We start from the raw sequence: 18,370 nt of genomic DNA on the forward strand, positions 1-18,370 counted from the left end.
CTCGACACATCATTATGCAAGTGTAATTCAACAGTACATGAACATCTTTATAGTAGTATTACTGCTATATTTTAGGGATAATATGGGTTTTAACTGTGGTAATAATTGTTGCTTCCCCGTCTTCTGGTAACTACAAATCGTCCTGACACTTAACCGAACACCACCGGAAATACGGACATTTCCCTCGTCCCGAAGTAAATGTAGACCGGAGTATTTCTAGCTTACTCTAACGGATATGAGGTTTGAACTAATCGTATCGACACTTACTTCCATCGTTCCGTGGAACCGATGCGACCGTCATGGTTTGCGACTCAATTCAAAAATATACTTACATCGATTTATTAATACATAACACATAATATAATATATTTGTATATATTATTAAATTTATTCTATAATAATTATAAACTAATAGAGATAATCTAACGAGACGACGTCCCTAGATTGTTCACATCGATAAAGTATGTAGATTACTCATCTTTGTCATGGAAATAATAATTTACAATTTAAAAAAGCATCTTAATTCAAAGATCGGAACAAACACGTAATACATGTAGTTCATAAATGAGATTACATAGTGTCAATATCAATATCATCTGACTGACCAACACTCAACAGCAAAAAACTGCTAAAATGCAAAGTTATCTCTTATATAGTACGATACTTTGGTATAAATACAACCTATAAAAATAGGAGTAACGAAAGTAACAGGTGGAATCGCATGCCATTTATCCGTGATGTCGGCCGTCCGTGCGTACGTGTTACTCTGCGTGCACGCCCGCCAATGTGCGTGCATGCCCGCTGGCGCTACGTACGGCGTCTAATGCGAGACGTGGAAGCACTGGCACTAGGTGTGCGGGTGTCAGGAAGCGGCGGGCGCGGGGGCGCCGGGGGTGGGAGCGGCCGGCCACACCGGCCCGCGCACAGCCTCGATGTAGTCCTTTATCAACGTCGCTATCTGGTACGCCTGAACATCATACATAGATCTTGTTAGTAAAAATAAAATCCGAACTTCAATCATAATAAGCTAAATTTTAAGACAAATCTTATAAATGAGCTTACTTCCTTCCCCGTCCATATGTCTGTCAAATTTTATTACAATTGGTTTATAAATTTCGAGGGCTATTCGATGCGAACAAACATTTTCTCTTAATAGTATTATCTCTTTGTAGTTCATACCTGATCCGTAGACAGCACGAGTTTGGCGTGCTTGGCGTCTGCGCGCGTGACGAGCAGCAACGCGCGCGGCGCCGGCGACACGGCGAGCAGCTGGTCGTGGTCGTGCGACACGAGCGCCGCTCGCGAGCCGCGCCGCAGCAGCGTCAGCCCGCGCGCGTCCACCGCCAGCCACAGCGCGCGCGGCCAGTTTGATGTGAACGATTGCTGCAATATGAGTCGTATGATAGAGTGCGGACGTGGAAATCTTGGTATTTCGTACATTTTTACATTCGAACCTATGAACAGTTCTAAGTATCTCCTTCTTTTTATGTATGTCTTATATTCATAAGGAACAAACTAGGAGAATGTTTCTCAATTCGTCCTTATATTATATGATTTTTTGTTTGTTCGCGGATAATTTCGTCATTTATGAACAGATTTTGATGATCCTTTCTTTGTTGGAAACAAGACATTTCAAAGGTGGTCCCATGATAAGGAAATACTGTTTGAAGTTTATATTTTTTTTCGTTAAAATTATTATAAACTATGTCCATGCATTTACGTACTTATGAGCGCTAATACACCGTTCTCACTCACCATGACGTCGAAGATAGTAGCTCTGGTGAGGGGCCAGGAGCTGGCGAGAGTGAGTGCCCGCTGCATGGCCGCGTGGGGGGGCGTGCCGCGTAACGCCAGGTGGTGGAGGCGGACAGCGGGGGCGGGCAGCGCCGCCAGCCGCGCCGGCAGCACTGCGCCCGCCGCCGCCGCGCACTCCTCCCCGTTACACTCGCCGGACACAACTTGTGCGTGTAGAGCCGCTAGCATCACCTAGTAATAGATAATAATTTAAGCCCACTTGTTCGGCTTAGGTTAAGGGCTCCCACACATGACTGCGAATTCGCATCGCATTGCAAATATCTGCGATATAATACATAATAAAATGACATTGCGAGGCGATGCGATGCAAATTCGCTGTTTTGTGTGGGAGCCATAAAGTTTTATTTGAATTAAATTTATGTCCTTCTCGTTTTTCATGTGTATGACATGTCAAGAAATTATATTTGATATCATTGCTTTCTCCTATATAACGATAGCAATAACCAAGACGGGTCCTAATATTTATTATTATTGGGCCATATAGTAAATTTAATGTTAATAGTTTTAGAAATGCGCCGTTTGAAAATGGCCAAGCACACTTATGTAGTATGTTTCCGCACACAACAAACTGCAGAACAACATTGCTAATGTAGTAAGTTAAATAAGATGAAAAGTGTGTAGTTTGAAGTTGATGAGGTGACAGTTATTACTACTTTTGCTCGTATGATTTCTACTTAGTATGTAAAAGCACGCCATAGATACTACATTCCGTTAAGAATAAAAGCCAGATAGGATAGAACGAAAATATTCTGTAGCGTTTAGCAGAAAATCAAACACGAAATAACCGTATTAACGTAAACGCTTACTTAGTTATGCCGATGACACAGCCTATGGACGATAACAAAATAAATAATTTTTAAAACTTATACCATTTTATAACTCTTAACACTATAAACGAAAATCAATGCTCACTTTAATTTATTTATGACCAAAGGTTGAACAAATTAAAATCCTGAAAGTCCACCAAAGATTCAGAGCACAATAACCCTTGCAGTCTCGTCGACAAGATGGGGGACCTACGTAGTTTGGTCGCGTTACATCAAACCCAGCTGACAGATCACAATTAACATTGAATTGTCATGATCCGACCAAATGCCGTTGGTCTGTCAACTGCCTATGAATCAATTTCCTCGATGGTACGAACGTGATACTCACAGCCTCATCAGTCTCAATGGGCAGGCGGTCGTGTCGCACCGCGTGCAGCACCTGGTAGTACAGCAGCTCCATCTCCGCCGCGCACGACGTCTGCAGCGGCCGCTCGCCCAGGAACAGACGCTTCTTGAACACCAACCTAAATATACGTAAAAACTCACTTATTAAACATTTATAACGTCTAACGACACGAAATATGCGAACTTGGTAAATTATTAACACAAGAAGGTTTCAAAGTGGCGCAGTTATCTTCTTTACTACCACTTCCTTACTAGTTACACTTCTTTAATAATATTATTTACGCAGATAATTACTATTCAATATCACTTTGTCAGTCATGTGATGTTTCCAATATACTAGGCAAAGACGAGAAGCAACTTTTAAGCTTTGTTCATATATTTTGTATTAGTAAGGGGGTAGAACGTAGGTGCTTAAAGCCTTGTCAAAGTATACCTGCAAGCTGCGGCGGTGGCGCCCGCCTTCTCCCAGCGGGCCAGCACGTCGCACACCCGCTCCGCGCCCGCCAGAGCGCGCTCGCCCGCACCCGCCGGGCTCGAGTTAGCGCACACCTCGTATAACGCGTAACCTGTACAAAATATAAAGATCAGTTGAAATATCTATATATTAAAAATAGACAAATATTTTTGAAAGTAAATTAATACCAGTGGCAGAGTCAGTGAGTCCGATCTTGTCCCTGAGCATGGCGATCAGATGATCGGCGGTGGCGGCGGGCCCAAACACCAGGCCGTGCTGCTTGCCGTCCAGCAGCAGCACGCGCGCGTGCAGTGGGCGGCGGGCGGCGGCGCACAGCAGCTCCTCGCGCGACGGCGCCGCCAGCCGCCGGCCCACGCCCGCCGTCGCCAGCGCCACGGCCTCGGCGCGCCGCGCGAACTTGCCCGCCTCGCCGCCCTGCGCTGCGCCGCGGTACCGCAGGTGCGCCACCAGCAGCCGCCGCAGCGGCTTGGCGGGCGGCAGCGCGGCGCCGACGGCCGCGCACAGCAGTGCCCAGTGCCGCCCCGCGACCGCCGACCCCGGCTCTGGGTGCTCCGTGGTCTGTTTGATGAGTTGCGCGTACAGCTCGCACAGCAGCGTGTCCTTCTGCAGGCAGCGCTGCAGCAGCGCCTGCGCCAGCGCCACGCGGTCCTCGCCCTCGCCCTCGGCGCTGCCGGAGCTGTTGTTGTTGGCGAGGTTGCTCGTGCTGCCCTCGTTGCCGGTCAGCCCCGCGTGACTCATTATGTCCTACAAAAATTAAAAACCGTGTAAATACCCATATCAATATTTTTAAATGATTTATCATGCAATAATTGTCCTGGAGTGGAAATAAATTAATTGAATTACCTTGAATATTTGCATGGCAGCGACCTCCTCGGCCTCGTTGAGGCGCGTGAGGCTGTGCGGGATGGAGCGCGCCCAGCACCAGTAGGAGGCGGGGAAGCCCTTGTAGGTCTCGGCCTGGGGGTCGGCGGCGACGTCGAGGCGCACTCGGTCGAGACGGTGCTTGCTGAGGCGGCGCAGCGTGTTGCGAAGGAAGCCCGAGGCGGAGGCGTCGGTTGGGCGACGTAACAGCGCGCTGTCGACTAGCGCGCGGCGTGCTGCTCGCAACGCGGACGCGAGGCGGGCCCGTTCGGGCGCCGGCGCACGTCGCCCGCCCTCCTCGCTCAGCCCGCTGCCCAGGCTCGGGCTGTACGCAGCCATCAGCCACGCCGCCTCGCTCTTGGCCGCGCACTCCAGCACTATGCATCTATAGAGAATACATCGTAAGCAATATTGTCCACCTGGATACATACATGTTTATAATCTGCATAACGGCCGATTTATACGGAGTAAGTAACTGGCGTCAGTGCACAGGCAAGACAGCGCTGACCGCACACTGCCATCGTGTAAATGATTTTCGAGACAGTTCAGTACTGTCGAACAGCGCATATTTTTCATATTCTCGACTACTAACCGCGTGTAAACAGTAAAAGGTAGGCGACAGTTTTTTGGCGTCAGCACTGTCTAAGCACTGGCGTCAGTTACTTACTCCGTATAAATCGGCTATAATAGGAAAACTTGCAGCTTGTTCTTATCTCGAACCAACTACAGTCAGTTGATTCACTGTTCTATTTTTAAGTGTCTAGTTAGTTTTATACGTGGGAGAGCCATGCTTCGGCACGAATGGGCCGGCTCGACCGGAGAAATACCACGTTCTCACAGAAAACCGGCGTGAAACAGCGCTTGCGCTGTATTTCGCCGAGTGAGTGAGTTTACCGGAGGCCCAATCCCCTACCCTTTTCCCTTCCCTACCCTCCCCTATTCCCTTCCCGTCCCATCCCTACCCTCCCCTATTACCCGATTCCCTCTTAAAAGGCCGGCAGCGCAGTGTTGTAAAAGTTACCGATTTATCGGTAGATCTCCCGATTTTGGCAAACAAATACCGATAAAACGATTTTAGGGTATAATCCCCCGATTTACTCAATTTTAAAACATTATAACTTAATTTATACTCATTTTGTAGTTTGTAACACCAAATTTAACATTTTTATTATTATTATTTTACTCCCCAAGTTAGGGTTATTCCCCAAGGGGCAAGGCATTAGATTGGCCTTTCAATAAACAAGCAAATTTAGGCTGTAATTCATACTCACTAAAGTTGAAGATTATTGTAGGGGAATATATATTTATTAAATACGTCGATATGAATGCGACAGGTTTCAAATTTTCAATTTTCATTGTTCAATTTTTCATTAATAAACATTCGTCCGATACGCAACTTCCCATATTGTATTAACGCAAATCAAATGTCTAGTTCAGACCCAGACAGTGATTTGCCAACCACTAGTAGTGGTACGTTCGAAACAAAAAGAAAAAGATATACCTACTCATGGGCGTACCCAGGTTCTGGGCCAGGGGGGGGCAAATTACCCAGGTTCTGGGCCCGGGGGGGTGGGGCAAATCAGATTTTTCATAAGCTAGATGTTTATAAACAATAAAAAATTAATAATTTTTAGTTGTAAAAATATTGTATTGCAAACAAATGGCAAAAATTCGTTTGCAATACGTTCTTAATTTTTAATTTTTATAGATAAAAGTACTAGATAATATACTTAGTAGGAAAGTCAACATGATCCAGGAGGGGGCAGCTGCCCCTCCCCTCGGTACGCCCATGTACCTACTTACTACAAAAATATAAAAAAGAGTGGGAAACACGCCCGGAGTTTGCTGGGTGGTTACAGGCAAACAGTAATATTAAAGATGCAAACTACGCCTATTGACTAAGCTGCAAGAAGGAGGCTAATGATTAATAACTTTAACACGTGTTTTAATTTGATTTATTTAGGTAGCAATCTCCCGATTTTTAGTTGGTAGCAACACCGATTTCATAAATGTCATTTCTGCAACAACGCGGCAACGCACCTGCAGCTCTTCTGATGCTGCGAGTGTCCATGGGCGACGGAAGTTGCTTTCCATCAGGTGACCCGTTTGCTCGTTTGCCCCTTTATTTCATAAAAATAAAAAAAAACCTTTTGCCAAAAAAAAAATCACTCACGAAATGACTGTGACAATGTTTTTTGACATAACAACTGACCTCAGGCCATCGTGCTGGCCGTGATGAGTAAGGCTGAGCGTGAGGCCGTTGTCGACGGGGTCGAGCAGCACGGCGGCAATGTTGGCGTACGGGTACTCCGCCAGCACCACCTTGTCTGCCGGCCGCACCAGCACGACGCCTTCCGAGCCCACGCCCAGCAGCACGTTCGGACCTGACCGCAAATATATTTTTTTCAAGCGCCCATAGTAAAATATCCATACTAATATTATAAATTTGAAAGTGTTCCGATTTTGTTGAAATTTGGTGTGTAGATACTCTGAGTCCCGGGAAAGGACATACGATACTTTTATCCCGATAAATGTACGGTTCCCGCGCGCTTTTATTTCGTTTTAGTTGATAATGATGTTTCGGCTACTTTACCTTCTGGTTGCAAACAACAGTGGTTCTGAGCATAAATTAATTAGTGTGGTATATAAATCGTTGCGTCCTCTTTACTAGGCACAAAAATAGCAACGTCTTTTTAGCCATAATTCATTTTTGATGTTTGCGAAAAAATGGCTCTTGTGGCATACCGCATACTCCTATAGCCATTTTTTCGCTTTATTACCACATACGACAATATTACTCACATAGCCTACACAACTAAATAATTTCACTCACCGTGAGCCCAGTAACCCTTATACGTAACAGGGAAGAGCGTAACCCCGTACAGCGGGTACTGCATCACGCACGACAGATACAGCGCCTTCGCGGTGAGCTCCGCCCGCCCCGCGCCGTACTGCCGGTGCGCCTGAGCTAGGATCGTGGCCTGCGAATATACAAACGTAATTAGTAAAAAGCATAATAATTGTTGCACGTAATTCTACATTTTATGAGCCTGCCCTACACTATCCTACCGCTGGGTAGAGGCCTCCCCCAAGTCATCTAAGGGTAGGGAAGGGGATTGGGCCTCTGGTTTTTCTCACTCTAACCCTACCGCAATTCTACATTTATCTGACAAAATAAGCTGAGGTTACATGAAGGCGTTAGTAGCAACTGGTAAGTTGCAGTTCGAGATAGCTCGCTAATAAAAAATAAATTCCTTGCATTGTGCACGCAGTTGGCCCCAGTCCCGCAAAAAAGCTATTGAATCAGTTTTGTTGTCATTGTCTCATTGTCATTTGGCATAGTATTCTGGTAAATAAAGGTCTTTATTAATCATCAATATTTTAAAATGTCTATTAAGTAGCTTCTTCTTCTTCAGACAAACGAAAGAAACTAAATTTTGACAGTTTTACCGGAAAAACATTGGAGAAAAGGTTTCTTTCGTATCTCGATATCTTCCGCTTTTGAAAATCTATAAGTCAAGCATGACGAACCGCTTTTGACATTTCGTTTCTTGATTATTTATAGCCGAAGTGCCATAATAAAAAAATGAATCAAGAAACTAAATGTCAAAAAAAAATCTTGTCTTTGTAGTGGACAAAGACAAGATTTTTTTTTGACATTTAGTTTCTTGATTCTTTTTTTTGAAACTCACTCAAGTCGACGGGTGGCGCCATGCTCAGGAAAAAGATATGTAGACATGGGAAAGAAACTGCCATTACATTCTTCCGAAGAATCGACTGGGCAACGGCGTGCTAGCTATGCAGATGCAGGTGGTGAGAATGTGTGGCGGGATAACTTACCCACTGATGCGACGATCGCGTCTTAGCTATCCTTGGCGGCAGGAACTGTTCGGGCTGGGCGTAGTAGGCCCGCGTGTGAGGCGGGGGCGGAGTCGGCGGGGGCTCGCCCAGCGCCACCTGCGCCTGCAGACCCGCCAGCTGCAGAGCCACCTTCTCCGATACCGGAAACTCGTCCAGCTGCGTATCAATACAGGAATAAATATGAGCCCCAACAGAAAGATGTTCCGTGGGGCTAGAATAGGGAGAAGAGCGGGGTGCAATGCTCTATCAGGCTGAAGCCTAGTAGTAATTTCAGATAAGGTAATTGACACGTCGACCTCTGAAACTTTAATAACGCAATTCAGGATTGGGATCTGTATTTTAACAAAAAAATATAAAAAGAACAAATGAAAAAACATGTTTTGATTGTACGGCAAGGCTATTTACGATACTCGTCCGACTCGGTTTTGGAAACATACGAGCGGCAAACAAAAAGGTGTCGTATAGTGATGAATTTGCTGGCTAATTCAAGTCGGGTTCCTGATAAACTTGTATCTGTAAACTTCATATCAAATATGAATTTACCTTTACAACACTATGCACGGCCTGTGCGTACAGCAGTGCCACTTCAACAGGATCGTGCGGCAACTCGCGTCCGCCGCGGAACAGGCGCCGCTTGAACACGAACCTGTTGTCCGCGGAGCCACCGCCTGGACCTTGCTGCCTATGACAAAGAAAACGATGTTACTAAAGAGTTTCCAATAAGGAAAAAAAGCGATATCTACTTGGCTCAAAAATGCAGGTTTTGACCACTAATTGGCTCTAAAAATCTGTGTACAGAGATACATACATCTCCCAAGCCGCAATCACGTCATACAGGTAGTGCGTCGCTCGCACGTGCTCGTCCGCGGCGCCGCGCTGCTGGTACACGGCCCAGCCCGCTCGCGCGCCCGCACCGAGTCCCAGTTTATCCGCGAGTCGCGCCGCAGCCGCCGCCGCGGTATCCGCAGGGTGCACGTCGATGGCCTTCGTCCGACCGTCCAAGAAGAAGAACCGGCATACTATGGTGCCGAGACGACGCATGGCCTATAGACAAAGGTTTCTGGTCAAAGATAAACCGGTATTACGTATCTTCTGACAACAACAGGCGATTGACAACAGAGATCGCACAACAGCTGCTGTCAAACCCTAGCTTGCAGCTCTATAATATAGCTGTTGCAAGATACGTAATCGCCCTGCGGTACTGCACTGCAGTTTAAATCTGCGGCTTACGTTAAGCCTCCTAAAAGTCTTCAAACGTGTAATTATTTGTGTTTACGCCTATTGATTAGAGTCAACGTTTCAACATAATTACGAGTATGTCAGCTAATTTCAACAACATTATAAAATACACTCACAGCAATTTCCACCGTGCTGGGCGGTAGTTGTCGCGGCGCCGCCCCCCTACAGTTATCCAGGCACCACTGCGCGCAGTGTGCGGCGCGGGCGCTGGTGGCTTCGGGCGAGCGCGGGGAGGGGGGCGCGAGCGTCGTGCGGGGGGAGGGTAGCACGGCGCGGGCACGTAGCCACGCGCAGTAGTAGCGGGCGAGGCCGCGGCTCGGCTGCCACGCCACCGCGCACAGGCACAGGATCAGCCACACTCGCTCCGCCCACTCTTCCACGGGGCACTCCGTTACCTAAACAGGAATTAGTACATTTGAAAGTCTCAAAAATTAAACTAGTGATAGCGCTTATGTCAACGACTATACTGTAATATCAATTTCCTTCTTTTCTATCCTCAGTAGAGGTGATTTTGATAAATACTAAACGCAAACGGTGTATGTTTTGTATTGCATAGCTGTAGTAGTAAGTTGACAGTGTTGTGCTGCGTCAAACGCTCTGAGACTTTATTAATTATTACTACTGTAAAGCTAGTTCATCATCACAACTCACCTGTCTGACGCACTGCACCAGTATTTCGTCTCTCAGTTCCTCCCTTTCCAGGCCCTTGCCTATAATCGACTGTATAACTTGTGTCTCCTTGTCAGCTGTTAGCTCGCCTCGCATGTAGCGGCATAGGTCCTAAAATTGTATTCACATTATGAGTTAAACTTATTTTGTTTACATTTTCTGCGGGTTCTTATAGATAGACATTATATTTTGAGTGTTGAGTGATTCAATCTTGCCGGTCTAAAACGGCTCCATTAAGGGAATAAAACTATGTAAGTGGGACACATAGTACATTAGGTTAAAACTCTGAAAAAACACTTACTCTGAAAATATTGACGGCAGCAGTGACACAATCCGGGTCGTGTAGTTGTATGTGTGACGTCGGGATGTTGTTGCCCTTGTGGTAAGTTATCATTTCCTCCTTCGTCAGCAACTCCATAGACTTACTCTTACGCGTGAGCGTCGCCATTATGGTACCTGGAAATAGATTTTATTAGAACAATAAGAAATAAGGTAGCGTCGATCGCGAATATTTGGTTGAGCTACCGTTTAAATAAAACCAATTTTAGATGTTTTATACCTGTCACAAAAGAACAAAGTTTTCTCCATAGTTGTAGGTAATTCTCTGCAAAATTTAATTTAGAAGCATACGCAACTATGGCGGAAGAAAGATCAGTGATGAATTTTGTAGTCTATTTACATCCAAGATGCCTAATTTATTGACTTTTTTCAACAATTTTATTCGTGTTTCAACTGCTCGGAAGTCGGTACTTTCAGCACTTACCCTCAGGCGATCGCGGGTGATCATTGAAGTACATCTTGGCGAACTCTTTGATGTCGTTTGTGGTATCCGGTGGCTGCTCGGGCGCGGCTGGCTGTTCCATTTGGTTGAGTCGCCGCTCCACGCGCTCTTTACGACGCGCGCTGCGTTCAGAGTTCTACGACAAGAAATATCAGCTTGTTGTAATGTTTCTGTCGGGATAGCGAGATGATATTCTCGGTCAGGCTGAAACTCATGTCATTTGAAATGTTGCATGTTTTGCCGATTATATTATAATATAACCCGACTAAATGGCGTAGGATGGTACTTACATCCCCGTTGAGCGTTAGCGGCGGGCTCATACACGAGTCGGAAGGCGGTGGGGAGATCACTTCTGGTGACGTCATCGCGCTCGGTAATGGCGGCAGCGGTGCTTCCGGTTCCGGTTCAATTTCTTTCGCATGGAATCTTATAGAAATTTTTCACATTATAACTTTCGTATGCATAGCTAGTTCTGTTTGCTACATTCAACAAGATTCGTGCAAACTTAGATGTTACGCAACTTTAAGACTAATCGGGCTGCGGGTCTCAGTGCCATTCTTAGCCTTCTTTTTATGCATTGAATGTAGCTTACTTTTATAATTTTATATAACAATGATGTTTAAAATCCATAAACATTATACATTATACCAGAGACTAGATCACTAGGCATACATTATATATTTTCTCTATGATGATATATAAACATTATACAAAAAAGCGCATAAAGTGTTAATAATAAAATATAATCATTATTTACATACCCATTACTATTTGTGATAATAGGCACCGGCGGTGCGGGGGGCGGGGCGGGAGCGGCGGGCGGCGCGGGCGGTGACGTCACCGGCACGTCGCCGTTCGGCCGCGGAATGACAGATTCGTATATCGGCTCCTTGCCGCTGATGACTGGCTTGGTTATCTTGCCGTTCGGTATCACGCCGTTTGTCAACTCAGGCGGCGTTGCTTCTGTTTTATGAGTGTGTTTGTTAATATGTGAGATAGCATTGCATATAACATGTAAGTTTAGTACGTATACGTTGTAATAGCATATGTAATGAAGGCAATGAAGTATTAGTAACAGTGATGACTGATGATTCAACTCTAGTATAAAACGTATACTACGCAAAACGTGTGTTATTCGAAACTAAACCGATTCATAGCGTTCTACCCATGAAAATATAACACAACGGACATTTCTTATTTACAGACGCTTTCTTCTTTCGACGTGGTAAAGTCATTGAACAGAAAAGAACAACTGAAAATCAAATATCCGCTGTGAATTTTTCTTGCTTCCTTTAGGCTTACCTTTTGCAACAGGCGGCGGCGGCGGCGGTGGCCCAGCCGGCTCGGGCAGCGTACAGGCGGGCGGGGAGGGGAACATGGGGGACTCCTCCCCCATATCTTCAACCAGCGGGGGAGGGGGGAGTATCAACGACGACGACATAGAGTCTCCGTTTGTCGAGGGCTCCTTTGGCGATAAACCATTTGACAGGGAACCGTTCATGATCGATGACGTCATACTGTTGCTGCCGACTGGGGTAGCGGGGTGCAGGATCGATTTGAGCGGGAGTGACGAGGGAGGGGACGGAGGGATCGCCTCGGATGGAGCACCGTCCGGTTTCCGCTGGTCCTCGGTGTGTTTACCGATGTCGTTCATCTCTTCGGCTAATACGTGTTCAAGCTGCAAACAAAGTATAAAATAAATTTAACGTACGTACGCTCTACGCCACTACAAAGCAGCGGCGGCATGGGTCGTTAGAAAATGAAACCTATAGCCTACGTCATACAACATATTATCTGAATTTTTGTCAGTGACGTCCCTGTGACGGCGGCAGTGGACAAACTGCCTTAGTCTGCAATCTCACCTCCTGGTGCAAATCCGTAGCTAACCGCTCCATGGACGCGTCAATTTCCGCCAACGTCGGCGCACGTGCGGGCTGTCCGTCCGGCGCGCCGCGTTCCGGCACGTCGGCGAGGAAGTCGAACAGGTTGTCGAGGCCGAGCGAGTCGCGCCCGCCCGCCACGCGCACGCGCTCCGCCACGCTTTCGAGGTGCGCACGCTCCGCCTCCGCCTTCTCCGCCATACTGTTTGATAAGTAGTTACATTTAATTGAAGTATACTTAAAACCACCTAAAACTGGCGTTATTTATTTAATTTGTACACATTTATCATCACAGGACAAACTAATACAATAGATAGGTGTTTACTAAAACTGAAATACTTATTTAATAAACATAGCTGATAGCTCAGAGTACACAGCATTAAAATGTAGCCAACACAAAAATGTTTATAAAGCACATTTTCGTCCAAAATCTGAGATGCATTTTCGTATACTTGTGTGCAGAAAGTGAGCATGTATAACTAGTTTTTATACAGCGTTAGTTTTTGGCTAGTTGCCAAGTTTTCTACAGCAATAACCTATCATTACCTGTTCCTTTCTTCTCGCAACTTCATCTCGTCATTCACGCGTCGCATCTCGCGCAACGCGGTCGCGACTTCACGTGCGAACGCACCGCGCAGATGGCGTTGTAGCGTGAGCGCGGCGCGACGCAGACGCAGGAAGGCGGTGCGCTCGCACCAGCCGCGCCACGCCGCTTGGAGTACCACCGCTGCGGAGCGGCACCGCACGTACGAGCGACGCTGCACGCTGCCCTTATACCACTGATGAGCAAAAAAGTACGCAATATAGTGAAAGAGGATCAATTAAAACTATACATTACCCAGGTTTAAATGGAGATAACAAACAAAGTGAGAAAAGCATACATATATCTATATATCTATATCTATTATGGACGCTTCACACCACGTCAGTCTGGCCCCGTGCTAAGTACCTAAAGGACTTGTGTTACAGGTACCAGACAACGGAAATATATTTAATACTTTTATACTATACATATATTTAAGATTTTTATTATATCATACATATATTTAATACACATCCAGACCCGGGAACATTGAAAACTTTTTGTTCCGTCGGCGGGATTCGAACCCGCGACCCCCGGCTTGAGCTACCGACGCGCTCACCACTGAGCCACAGAGGTCGTAATACATACTCGTAGTAGCCATAATTTTGTACATATAATAAATTAACGTTTACAATAAATTTTAAAGTTTACTTACTCTTTGTATACGCAACGCAGAATTTTGTAGTAGCGCAGTTCTTTTGGCTTCGAGAGGGCCATGAACGGAACTCCTCATGAATATTTTCGTCTTTCCTATTTGCCAGTCGTTCTTTGGTGCATTTACTAGCTCCATGATTGCTCTGAAACAAAATAAGTTTATTAGGATCATTTGCATTATCACAAAATCTTAAGAAGACGTTTTTATACTTAAAAATAATATGTAAATGGTAAATTATGTGTTCAAAATTTCTAAGGATTATGATTTATGTCTAAGTCGATGAGACGATATAGAGGCCTGATAACCGCATGTGCAAAGCTCTGATTGATTTTTCAAAATCTTACATAACTGTATAAGTACTAATTAAAAAAAATCTCTACTCACGTGACATCAGGCTGGGCGGGGCGCGGGTGCGGCAGCAGGCAGCGGTAGCGCGCGCAATAGAGCGGCGCGGGCAGGTGCACCGGGTATCCGTCGCGGCGTATACGCACGATCTCGTCCATGCCGAGGTACCGGAGCTGTTCCAGTACCAGCTGCTCGCTGTACTGACCGGCTACTTTGTGCTCGTTGGGTTTAATGCAGCGTACGTACCTAAAAATATATCTCTACTTTGATTACTGTACTAAAAATAAAGAATGAGAGGGACTGTATTATCGGAATAATTTTCGTACAAATGTTAGTGTCTAAACACACTAGGCCGTAAAAACATGGTCGGAGTTCGGCATGATTACGCCTGCAATGCGCTACGCGTACAATATAATGCGACGTTATTTCGGCATGGTGTGTCATGAGTAATTTGCAAACACATTGCAAGCGAAATCATGCCTAACATCAGCCGCGTATTTTCGGCTTAGACCCAGTTTCATCAAGCAATGTTAAAAAAATAATGGCTTGTTAAATCAGTTAACGGCCTGTTAGAGCTATCGAGCGTTCCACCATACGCTAATGTCATGTCAAATCGCCTAACACGGTGTTAAATTTTAATTCCTACTGGGGAGGTCCGTTAAATATATTATAACAGGCCGTTATAATAGTCAAAACAACAACTTTCAAAGACAATATCCAATATGTGTCCAATATCAATAAAAAATCTGTTTTGACTTTTGAGTGTTTCCGACATGTTTCGCCACATCATTACATATTATTTATTATTTTTCATGTTATGCATAATTATTTATTTTCATTTTGTCAAAAATTCAGGCCTCGGATTTTCCTTGACATTGCAAATACATTGACTTGTATCAAAATTACCAAACCGAAATAAGTAAATAAAAGTTTGTATCATGATTCATGTTTTCAGCTTTGACAGATCATAATTATTAACCTGGTAAATTAAAAAGAACTATTGTAGTGTCACAAATGCATGCGATCAGTGATATTTTAATTTGGTCGCATTATCTACCAGATGAAGTATTATACGAATAAAGTGAAAATGACACATTGCAGCCAACATGTCGTATTAAACTTGTACATTCCAATTTTGGTGTCATTGGCACAAAAGGTTGACTTTATTTAAAGGTTGAATATAAATGGTTGAAAAACCCACCACACATCAGTAGCTTGCAGCATATCGACAAGCGACTGCAGTTGTGCGCGGAAGGTGTCGACGACGGTAGGGCGGCCCTTGGACGTACCGCGCTGCGTCGTGCTCGTACCAGGACTAGATAATGACATGTCCTACGAAAGAAGAGACATAATATTATGAATAATTTATACTCGGCTTATTTACTTCTGATATCCACATAAATTGAATGACCAGTTGACCACCATTCAGCAAAAGACAAACCGTCTTAAGAACGTGCGCCCAATCATTGGCTGATTGCGTGCAGGATTTGGATTAAAAACAGCCTCCTTAAAAATAGATTAGACGATCAACTGAGGTGGTCTAGGAACGTATCTCGCTGCATTTCTATTACAATAGGGATGATGACAAGGTCAAGGATTAGAGTAATTTTGTTAGTAAAATAAAGAAATCACGGTAAAAAATAAGTGTTCGCAAAATTTCAGCTCGATAGCATTTGTATTTTTTTTGTTGTGCGCCTTCAAAGTTCGATATTCAAGTTGATTTTTTTTTTCAAATAAATTTCTTAATATTTGTATACCATTTGATAACTTATGTAATTAAAAGCAGTTTTGTTATGAAACCACTTTCATAAAAACAATATTTAATATACCTATCGAACAAAGTTCTCTCCCGATGTGTACAAACTACGAAAGAGTGACGTCATAATTTCGTAGCACTTTGTATGGAGCGTTTCGGGCAGGTCTATTTTATGAGATGTTTGAATTGTCATTTATCTTGGTGAATTTTAAAGCTATAAGTCATTCTTTCAGCGATGTTTCTATTTTTTAAGGGTCTTCCAATTACTAATAAGAAAAAAAATAGTCTATTGTCAGCATAATAATAATTATACTCACGTGTCCAGGCGGCGCCAGATCTTGCACGTAGTCAGCCAGCTCCCTCACGAAGGGGTTAGCGGAGCGGCTGAGGTGGTCTATGAAGGCGTCCTGCTGCGTGTCGCGGTTCTTGTCTACGAAGCCGTGCACGCTGTACGTGACGGTACCCGCGTAGTGCTGCACGCCAAACTCCTCCTCCCACTTGCGACGCGAGCCCTTCACGAAGCTTTGATGCTCGCCGAACTCGCCCTGAATGTTAGTGAGGTATGCGCCGTCTGATCCCTAAAAAGATACAAGTAACTTTGTAAATATAAATTGCTGTTTAAAACAGATAACACAAAAATAAACAACGTTTAATAAATACGGTTGTGATGTATGTAGAAATTCAATCACTAACCTATTTGTTTTAGTACTAGTAAGTCTCTTTTAGTTGCGCACAAACAGACGTGATTTTGTAAACGGGAGGGAACTAAATTCTTGCGTAAATGACATGTAAATGATAGGAAACGTATTAACGTGCTTCGGCGACAAAAAATTTGAGTTTTTCCTTACTTTGGGCATGTGGCACTGTTCGCTGAGCAGCTTGAGCAGACTCCGCGGCGGCTTCTCCAGCAGCTCGAGACATGCCGCGTTGTCCGTGAACTGGATCTGCTTGTACACGATGCCTTCTTGTCGATACTGTACAATTAATTCACAGTTTTATTATAAAGCAATATGAATATTATATAATAAGGCAATATTTTCCGTTTATAGACCAGGGATGCAATTGGTAACAAGAGAAGTTACAAGTTTGAATTAACTGCCCGCTGATGTTGCAAGTATCCATAATAGGTTTTTTTTTTGGGTTTTTTTAGCGGCCCCTTATAGGGGACCTCTTGTTCCCCCCTCCGAAGGGAAGAGACAATTATTTACATGTTTCATTTCATCCCTTAAATTGTTGACAATTTGTTTACATTGATTATTCTTACACTTATTTTCTTTTGGTATATAGGGTATCATCCCATTTTCAAAATTTTTCTTTTGGTATATAGGGTATCATCCCAGTTTGGTATTATATTCACAAAAGTGGTGATCTGATAAAGGATCCATAAGTAATCGAGGGAACTCCTCAAAACTTATAGGGAAACATGTGGTGACTTCGGTTTCGTGAGAAGTATTCTAAGCATATGCTACCAACAAGTAAGATTTTCCACCGAGATATACCTGGTATACCGTGGTTCGGAAGGTGCTGAGAGAACTCCTGATTCTTTATAGATACAAGTTTGGGAGTTTCGGCGTTGTATATACCAAATCGGCGGCTATATACCAAAAGAAAAATTTTGAAAATCGGTTAACAAACGGCGGAGTAATCGTTGAATATAAGAAAACAAACATAACACCTCCCCCATTTTGAAAATCGGTTAAAATTGTAGCCTATGTGTTATTCTGATGTATAAGCTATATTATTGTAAAGTTTCATTAAAATCCGTTCAGTAGTTTTTGCGTGAAAGAGTAACAAACATCTATACATCCACACATCCATACATCCTACATCCAAACAAACTTTCGCCTTTATAATATTAGTAGGATTCCCTAAATGTAAATTACCTAAAATATTTTTTCAATTATTTCAAAAAACTTTCATAAATTTCTCCTATAACTATAAGTTTCTAAATGAATACTCACAATCTCCTGCTCCAACGCGAAGACATAATTATTGAAGAACATGTGGAGCTTCTCGTTGGCGTAGTTAATGCACAGCTGTTCTAGGGAGTTGCTAGCGAAGTTCTCGAAGCCGAATATGTCGAGGACGCCGAGCGAGCGTCGCGCGCCCCGCCCCGGTGCGGAGCAGCTGTTGACGTGGCGGACGAGCCACGCGAACGTGCGAGCGTATAATGCACGCGCCATCGCGTGACGGTTCTCGCGCGCCTGGGGAATAGACAACAAGTTTTTATTATTGTTAGTGATAGCTAATGAATACAAATATCTTACTACTGTGCAAA

The 18,370-nt window shown here is 44.3% G+C and overlaps 1 protein-coding gene across 1 annotated transcript in view; it reads right to left on the bottom strand.

Moving 5' to 3' along the window:
• Window positions 1-408: 408 nt before the first annotated feature.
• Window positions 409-18,370, bottom strand: part of LOC121725936 (myosin-I heavy chain) — a 90,598-nt gene continuing 72,636 nt past the window's right edge. Inside the window, exons 10-36 of the mRNA XM_042113135.1 lie at window positions 18,054-18,296; window positions 16,941-17,066; window positions 16,410-16,670; window positions 15,538-15,668; window positions 14,376-14,582; window positions 13,992-14,133; window positions 13,300-13,532; window positions 12,736-12,955; window positions 12,176-12,551; window positions 11,635-11,836; window positions 11,164-11,299; window positions 10,856-11,009; window positions 10,394-10,548; window positions 10,075-10,203; window positions 9,540-9,818; window positions 8,993-9,228; window positions 8,728-8,866; window positions 8,164-8,340; window positions 7,157-7,304; window positions 6,536-6,707; window positions 4,306-4,708; window positions 3,630-4,206; window positions 3,421-3,553; window positions 2,971-3,106; window positions 1,756-1,986; window positions 1,180-1,383; window positions 409-967 (exon numbers count right to left, since the gene is read on the bottom strand). Coding sequence (XP_041969069.1) covers window positions 863-967; window positions 1,180-1,383; window positions 1,756-1,986; window positions 2,971-3,106; window positions 3,421-3,553; window positions 3,630-4,206; window positions 4,306-4,708; window positions 6,536-6,707; window positions 7,157-7,304; window positions 8,164-8,340; window positions 8,728-8,866; window positions 8,993-9,228; window positions 9,540-9,818; window positions 10,075-10,203; window positions 10,394-10,548; window positions 10,856-11,009; window positions 11,164-11,299; window positions 11,635-11,836; window positions 12,176-12,551; window positions 12,736-12,955; window positions 13,300-13,532; window positions 13,992-14,133; window positions 14,376-14,582; window positions 15,538-15,668; window positions 16,410-16,670; window positions 16,941-17,066; window positions 18,054-18,296 — 5,655 coding nt within the window. The 3' untranslated portion in view covers window positions 409-862. The remainder of the gene's footprint in view (window positions 968-1,179; window positions 1,384-1,755; window positions 1,987-2,970; window positions 3,107-3,420; window positions 3,554-3,629; window positions 4,207-4,305; window positions 4,709-6,535; window positions 6,708-7,156; window positions 7,305-8,163; window positions 8,341-8,727; window positions 8,867-8,992; window positions 9,229-9,539; window positions 9,819-10,074; window positions 10,204-10,393; window positions 10,549-10,855; window positions 11,010-11,163; window positions 11,300-11,634; window positions 11,837-12,175; window positions 12,552-12,735; window positions 12,956-13,299; window positions 13,533-13,991; window positions 14,134-14,375; window positions 14,583-15,537; window positions 15,669-16,409; window positions 16,671-16,940; window positions 17,067-18,053; window positions 18,297-18,370) is intronic.

Source organism: Aricia agestis, chromosome 4 (genome assembly GCF_905147365.1).
Source record: "Aricia agestis chromosome 4, ilAriAges1.1, whole genome shotgun sequence".
Taxonomy (NCBI): domain Eukaryota; kingdom Metazoa; phylum Arthropoda; class Insecta; order Lepidoptera; family Lycaenidae; genus Aricia; species Aricia agestis.